Here is a 7,652-nt window from a genome sequence, read left to right on the forward strand (position 1 = left end):
TTAATATAATCATTATTTTAATTATTTCAGTTATTATTTTAATAATATTATTATATTCTATATCATAATTATATAATATATTACATAATAATAATATTTTGTGTTATATTAAATATAATAATAAATATATATTATATTGTAATTACATATAATATATTATATTATATTATATTATATTATAGTCATAATTTGTAATTAGCCACAGTAATTCAACCTCATAATTTACCAAACGTTATTATATTCATTTTGAAACCAGCATAACTACTATAATTATAATTTATCAAACACTTAGCTGTTTTTTTTAACAGATGTTTCTTCTTTTAATACAACTAAAAGTAATTTTTTCAAAATTCACAATACTCTTAAAAATCTCGCAATATATATATATATATATATATATATATATATATATATATATATAAAATTCAATTATTATCCTTTAACAGTACATCAGACATATATAGAATATATAAAGTACCTCATCATGAAGCGGATCATAAAGTGTTTTGTTGATTGCACTTCCAAAATCTAATAAAGATTAGTACTATATTAGAATTACATTAATGTTAATTAATTGGAACACAGGTTAAAGGGAGGACGACATGTCTTTCGCAATGCAAGTTTGGTATATCACTTTTTCATGGGCAAATTACAAAAGTGGCCTTGTGGATGAGTCGAGATTCCTTAACAGGGTGGATGTGTGTGTGTGTGTGTGTGTGTGTATGGATGTATAATTATATAGATATATAAAAACCAACCGCACATAGAAGATAAATACATACACGCACGCGCGCGCACACACATTCAATGGCTTTAACATCAGGAAACGAAGATACCAAACCTCCCCCTCCAATGAGAGCTAAGAACCCACCAAAACCCAAAACATAATTCCATCCTTAATTCCCAATATATCTCTCCATATTCTTTCTTTCTACCTTTGATCTCCTAACGGAAAACAAAAACCAATCAACCCATACAACTAGACTAGTATTTTCTAATTATACTTTTCTCTTTTTTCTCATCTTCTTCAGCTTGCCAATATGTGTTTCTGTGATTTCTCCTCGCTGCAGTATTACTACTGATCACATCCATAGATAGATATATATATATATATATATATGTAGCACACCATAAATTCATATTTATTTTGTATTCTCATTCAAAAAAAAAAACAAATATATATATATATATAGAGAGAGAGAGAGAGAAAGTAGTTACACGTAACTCCCGTTACGTGCAATGCCAGGAAAGCTAATACAAGGTCCGGAGAAGGCCACCCACCCGGTCATCTGGTGCTTGGCCATCGTTTGCACGGTGGTGGCGATCGCAGTCATCATAACGGGGCTTGTGGTGTTTGTGGGCTACTTAGTAATCCACCCCAGCGTCCCCATCATCAGCGTCGTCTCCGCTCATCTGGACAAGCTCCAAAACGACATCGCCGGACTCCTCGAGGCAGAGCTCACCGTTGTCGTGAAAGCCGAAAACGAAAACGCCAAGGCTCATGCCAGCTTCAGCGACACTTCTTTCTTTCTTAGCTTCCAAGGCATCGTCATTGCAAAGCTCGTTGCCGAACCCTTTGAGGTGGCTAAGAATGATTCTTTACAACTCCCTTACAAAGTGCTTTCCTCTTCTATTCCTCTTAATCCTGAGGAAATGCAGCAAGTGGACATGGCCTTAAAGGATGACCGGATTACGTTTGATCTAAAGGGCCATTCCAGGGCCCGCTGGAGGGTGGGCCTATTGGGCTCTGTCAAGTTCTGGTGTAACTTGAATTGTCAGCTCAAGTTTCATCCTTTGACTGGTTCTTACATGAGCTCACCTTGTACTTCAAGGGCCAAATAATTATTTATTTATTAGCTTAATTAATTTAATTTGTGTACATATCTATATATATATATATATATGTATGTATGTATGTATGTACGGTTCTTGTTCTGTCTCACCTCTGTTATGAGTATCTTGTTAGTCTTTATCATTCTTGTTGATCAACATGATCAACATTTTCTTAGCTCAGGATTAGCGATATTTAAGTGTTGGTAACCCTCTTGAAGAATTTAGTGAAAAAATAAGTTTATATGGAGTCTCATGTACTTTTGAGTTTTTTTTCCCTTTATTTTCTAAGAGTTTTGATGCTCTTAATCCCAGAACAATTAGTATTATGATGATGAATTTGTCCCTCAATTTTCTTTTTCCGCCGGGGGAGTTTTACAAAAAAAAAAAAAAAAAGTAATTACGTTTTATGCATAGTATTTCACAATTTTTAGTTGTTTTTAGACATTTTTTTCTTCATATATATATGTATATATACACATATATATATATATAATATAGAGAGAGAGCAAACACAACTTTGTTTATGTAAAAGCCTTGCCTGAGCAATCAAACCATTTTGGCTTTTGGCTTGGTAGTAGTGAGAGCCAAAGCAACTAGAAAGAAGACCCAAAGAAAAATATAAATGCGGTGCTCCATATATAAAAAGGGATTTTTTTTTCATAAGTTAAGGTATCGATAGATTAAATTTTTTATCTGTTAAATTTATATAAAATTACATAAAAATATACAAATATACAAATTTAATATTAAAAAAATTCTGATGCACTAATACGTCAAACATACTAAAAATTTCTCTTATAAGAAGACAACCTTGTGCTTTTGGTCTCTCATAATTGAATTGCCCTTTTAGCCTTTCATGTCGGTCAACATTCGCCTTTCCAGTTGCTTCTCAATGGCACCACATCCTCTTTATCTTTTCTATAATAAGCTAAGAAGTTTGTGAAACATATCAGGATTACGTTACTACTGGTTTCTACTTTTTTTTTTTTTTTTCAACCGATTTCTACAACTTGCACTACGTTATAAAGTAGATTATGCAAGTCCTGTGTGATGCATAAAAACTTGTTCTAAATCCTAAAAATACAACGAATCCTTTCTCTTTATTTTATTTTTATTTTATCCTCGACATATCGTGATTTTATTAGAGACACTAATGGAAGGAGTATTTTTTTTTAACAGTTCATAGTTCTATAAGAATAGCTGTTATGTTTTGAAAATTAAGAGAAATTATTACACGAGTTATAGTTAAGAAAGAATTTTTGCAATTAATCTTATATATATTCATATTAAAAATATTTTAAAAATATATGTATACATATATCAAGACACTAAAAATCTATTTAGTTGGAGGATTCGTTCTCTGATTCGAATCATAATTCATGATTCATTACAGTATTTTTTTTTCATAAAAGATATATATAAATTAAAAATAATTTTAATCTTATAATTCTGATCTATGAACCAAACGAGCTCGAAGACAAGAGGGAACAGGGGGCGTTTTAAGGACAACATAAATCCCATGCCAATCCCATCCTCATTTGATAATTTCTATGCCCATCCTATTCGGGCACCTACTCGTGTCGTGGCTACTTGTAGTTGCGGGCGGGTAAAAAGGAATCGGGTCGGGGTGATCCCCTTTTAAAATTTTTTTAAATTTAAAAAAAAATAAAAAAAATAAAATTATTATACAAATATGATGAAAGGCACTCTTTCTTAAGTTGGCGTAAAATTCTCCGCAAGCAAGAAGAGGGTTGGCGGCGATTCATAAGCATGAGTGCATGAGCAATGCAACGGGGAAGTGAGCCGTGAGGAGGCGTGTGTCGGACAGAGTGCTACATCTGGCGGCGACGCTCTGCCATATTTCCCGCTTCTCTTTCTCATTAATTATCTATTCTAACTTGTAAATCAATAATTGAATTATTATAAATTCTAAGACTAAAACGTGTCAGTTCCGAAATATGGTGTTACTGCCACCTATTCACTTTCTTCAAACTGCTTTCAGCTTTTCCCATTTTCTGATATTCATTATTATCATTATCCACTTTCTTCCTACTTTATACTCTTTTCCTCTCCATTAGTCTCTTATGCCCACTTCCTAACTTCCTCTGCTGCTATGCTCGTAAGTGTTCCTTCTCTTTCTTTGCTTTTTCGGACTTTTTTTTTTTCTTTTTCTTTTTTTTTTTCTCTCACTTTTGGCTGCTTACATTTTCATATACATACAGAAAAAGTTTTCTTTTTTTGTTTTTTAAGTTGAATCAGTTTGGTATTTGCTACCTTTAGTTATAACTTAATGGCGTTGTGGGTCTAACGTGGGCAAGTCTCCCTAATCTATTTGTTCATTTGCTACGCAATTTCGGTTTATAGGATATTTGGTCTTGCTTCTTAGTACTTTATACTGTTTTCTTTTCAGTTTTGACTTTTCTTTTTGCCAGGTCAAAACTTACTCGGAACGAACGATGTTCACTTGCTTTGAGAAAAAGGTACCAAAGATTTTTTGCTGTCATGTTGTTTGAATTTCCTTTTTAATAGTAATTCAATCAATGACTATTTGGGGAATTTTTTATTTTTATTTATTTTGGGCAAGTATGGGAAATGCATTTGAGGAGCAGTAAAGAGTGGTGAATGCGATGGGATTGTTATTGTCAGAGTTAACACGGAGCGTAGTAGTGTTGGTGACGAGGCCTTTCATTGTTTTCAAATGGGCATGTTTGTTTGGGCTGAGGACTGCTTTCATTTTCAGTATTACCTTGACAGAGTTGTTAAAGGCCACAATCTATTTGCATTTTAGTTTATTCTGGAGAATGTTTGTGTGGACAATTGCTCTTCTAACTCTTCCTTTACGACTTCTCACTGCCATTTGGAGGGAGAGGCAGGTCAGATTCTACTCTTCTTTCTTTTTTTTTTCTTTTCAATTGCATTCTTATCACTTTCCCTTCCTTTGATGGATGTAAAACGTCAAATTTCCTGTGAATGTTATTTTGTCTGAGATTTACACCTACGAATCACTTGTGCGGCTTGAACTTCAATTTAGTCCTTGAATTTACAAAGAGTGGCGATTTTTTAGATGGAAAATGTTGGGAGTGTGAGAACAATGTCCCACATTGACTAGACAGAGAATCGATAACAAGTGATATTAAAGCGAGACAGGACAGCCTGTGGATCAACCTTGTCGTGACAAAATCCCTTATTGAGAGAATTTTCACACTTATAAATGAAGTTGCCTAAGAGACTGGTTAGAGAAAAACAGTATTGAGTCTGAGAGGTTGCTTCTGCGATTTTATTGGTAAAGAGTTAAAGACGTCTAACTCTTAACAACATAAATATATAGTGGTTGTTATATTTGGCAGCTGGAAATGCAACTGCGTTATATTGAGAACGAGTTGGAGAATGTTGAATGGGAGCGAATAAAACTTGAGAAACATCTCCAGACAGCCGTGAAGGAACATAGAATGATGGAGCTGATTTTTGCAGACCTTGAAGACCAACTTGACAAAGCCATTGCCAAAATTCAAATTTTACAAGATGAGGTACTACAACTCACATTTCATGATTCATCCTCTTTCTGGTTTTTTGTTTCTCAACAGCTTTTCTTATTATATTTCCTCTACCTACATACTACTGCCTTGTCGTAAATTTCAGACTTGACCCAACTCTAATTATAACCTTTTTGTGGTTCCTGTTAATATTTACTAATAAGACTCATAAGTTCAAGCAGTAATTTCCTTTTCTCTTTCTTTTTTTTTTTATTTTATTAAAATTCCAAACCAATTTCTAGGGAAATGTTAGTCTTTTAAGGTTGCATCGGGTTTATGGTTTTTGATTCTCACATTGAGGATCTTCAACTATGTATTAGCACTAAGAGCGCTGAATCCTACTTGTAAACAATCTCTACTTGATATAAAGATGTTTCTTACTTTCTAGGAGATTACACTCTAGTTCTGACATTGAATTAAGATGATTTTAGAGTGATGTGGGAAACAGCAAGAACATAAATGGAAGAACCTAGTAGTATGGTCTCATCAAATGGCTAAACTGATTTATTGGTTTTCCATTCTTGGTAAGTCGATTCCAAAATTAGTCCTTATTCAGTCACGAATGTTGTTCTGACAGTTGAAGGAAGTGAAAACCGAAAACCTTCGGCTGTTGGAAGTTCAGGGCAAGGGATACTGGAGCCCAATAAGCAAAGATGATACCGGTACGGGCCATGACAGTGGATTTGCTGACAGATATGGCATATCATATGGTTTTCCCAAATGGAAACCGAGTTATGATGGGAGTGGTATGATCCTCCAAGACCTTATGATGCTCGCAAGTACATCGGGGGACGAGAGCAAAACTAGCACCGAGTTGCTGAAGCTCTTGAAACCCGAATTGGGAACCATTCGCAGAAATTTGGAAACTTGTGAAGTCCTTGAACAAAGACGAGAGACGGCAATCATACAGAGCTTGTTCAGCGCAGTGTTGTCACTTTTTGTTGGATTGATCATCTGGGAAGCTGAAGACCCGTGCATGCCTCTTGTTGTGGCTCTGCTCACAGTGGTTGGGATGTCGCTAATGAGTGTGGTCCAATTTTTCTCAACCATTAAGAATAAACCTGCTTCTGATGCCGTCGCTCTCTTGAGCCTAAACTGGTTCATACTAGGCACACTTTCTTACCCAACATTGCCAAGAATGGCACGAACATTGGCTCCATTGGCATTGAGAATCGCCTACCAGGCCTCGAGGTTTGTTGGTCTCTCTTTTTCGTAGCACAGTTATTGTCTTCTGTCACTGTATCATACAACATGAACCGTTGGAAGTTTTGATGCTTGTAGATTGTAATGATACATGTTTACATAACCATGTACTATAGGGTGAAAGGTTTTTATCTCCTTGGTTTCTGTTGGGTGATATGTTGGGAAAAAATGGCTCTGTATATACATGTGTAAAATATTGACGCTGAAATCAAAAAGGTTTGGCAATTATTTTGAGATTGTGATGATGATACTACCTTCTTACTTCCTACTAAACTGGACGTGGATAAAGTAGAAGACTAATTAAATATTGGACAATAACCCAGTGGAAAGGAAGTGTGCCCAAGGTTGATGCATTTCTTAAATGGGAGTGGTTGGTGCCAGAGAATTTTCTATCTAAACTCTCTAATGATACTATGTATGTAAATCATTGAGTGATAGACTGATAGTTTGTCTAATTTCCCGACATTTCTGAGTGAATTGATAGGAATTTGGAAAGTTATTCCAAGTTTTATCTCTGTATTTTGTCTTTCTCGTACAGGCTATTGTACCAGCCTCTCCTGTCATGAGGTTTGTTTTTGCATTTATTTTGTAGAGGCTACTCCCAGTTTATGCAATTCTTTTAAGTGCAATTGATCGGGAACATTTCCTTCTTATCTGGGTGTTGTTTATTCAACGACATCTGCTCATGTACACACTAGTGTGTCTGATTTCCTTTTTTTTTTTTTTTTTTTTCCTTTCTTTTAAGGGTTATTGACACTTTTAGTTACTGAACTTTGGGCATAATGATATTTTGGTCTTTAAAATTTAAACTTTTAATTTGGGTATATTAGTCCTTGAATTTTCAATCAATTTTTGATAGTTTTGATTCTCGATATTAAAATCATTTGTTCAATTTTTTATAATTTTGGTTCTCTATATTAAAAACAAATGATTTTTAAAATTTAACATAAATAATTATTTTCTTATCACATAATAATTGAAAATTTTATGTAAATATTTATAATAACTGCAAAATGTTATAGTTTTCAATAGACTTTAATAGATTTTAAGTCATCACCCGATGAATTCATATTTTACAAAATT

At 34.1% G+C, this 7,652-nt stretch overlaps 3 protein-coding genes across 3 annotated transcripts in view; 2 read left to right on the forward strand and 1 right to left on the reverse strand.

The window, feature by feature from the left end:
• Positions 1 to 1,092, reverse strand: part of LOC21404197 — a 5,988-nt gene extending 4,896 nt beyond the window's left edge. The window contains exon 1 of the mRNA XM_024175468.1: positions 1,005 to 1,092. Coding sequence (XP_024031236.1) covers positions 1,005 to 1,092 — 88 coding nt within the window. The remainder of the gene's footprint in view (positions 1 to 1,004) is intronic.
• Positions 1,093 to 1,225: 133 nt separating this feature from the next.
• Positions 1,226 to 1,842, forward strand: LOC21404198. Its single transcript, XM_010113212.2, has one exon. The coding sequence runs from the start codon at positions 1,240 to 1,242 to the stop codon at positions 1,840 to 1,842; it is 603 nt and encodes a 200-aa protein (XP_010111514.1). The 5' UTR covers positions 1,226 to 1,239.
• A 2,029-nt stretch (positions 1,843 to 3,871) lies between these two features.
• On the forward strand, positions 3,872 to 6,631 carry LOC21404199. Its single transcript, XM_010113213.2, has 5 exons — positions 3,872 to 3,952; positions 4,266 to 4,313; positions 4,418 to 4,706; positions 5,181 to 5,360; positions 5,944 to 6,631. The coding sequence occupies exons 3-5, from the start codon at positions 4,461 to 4,463 to the stop codon at positions 6,580 to 6,582; spliced, it is 1,065 nt and encodes a 354-aa protein (XP_010111515.2). The 5' UTR covers positions 3,872 to 3,952; positions 4,266 to 4,313; positions 4,418 to 4,460; the 3' UTR covers positions 6,583 to 6,631.
• The last annotated feature ends 1,021 nt before the right edge of the window (positions 6,632 to 7,652 follow it).

Source organism: Morus notabilis, unplaced genomic scaffold, assembly GCF_000414095.1.
Source record: "Morus notabilis unplaced genomic scaffold, ASM41409v2 Scaffold256, whole genome shotgun sequence".
In the NCBI taxonomy this organism is placed as follows: Eukaryota; Viridiplantae; Streptophyta; class Magnoliopsida; order Rosales; family Moraceae; genus Morus; species Morus notabilis.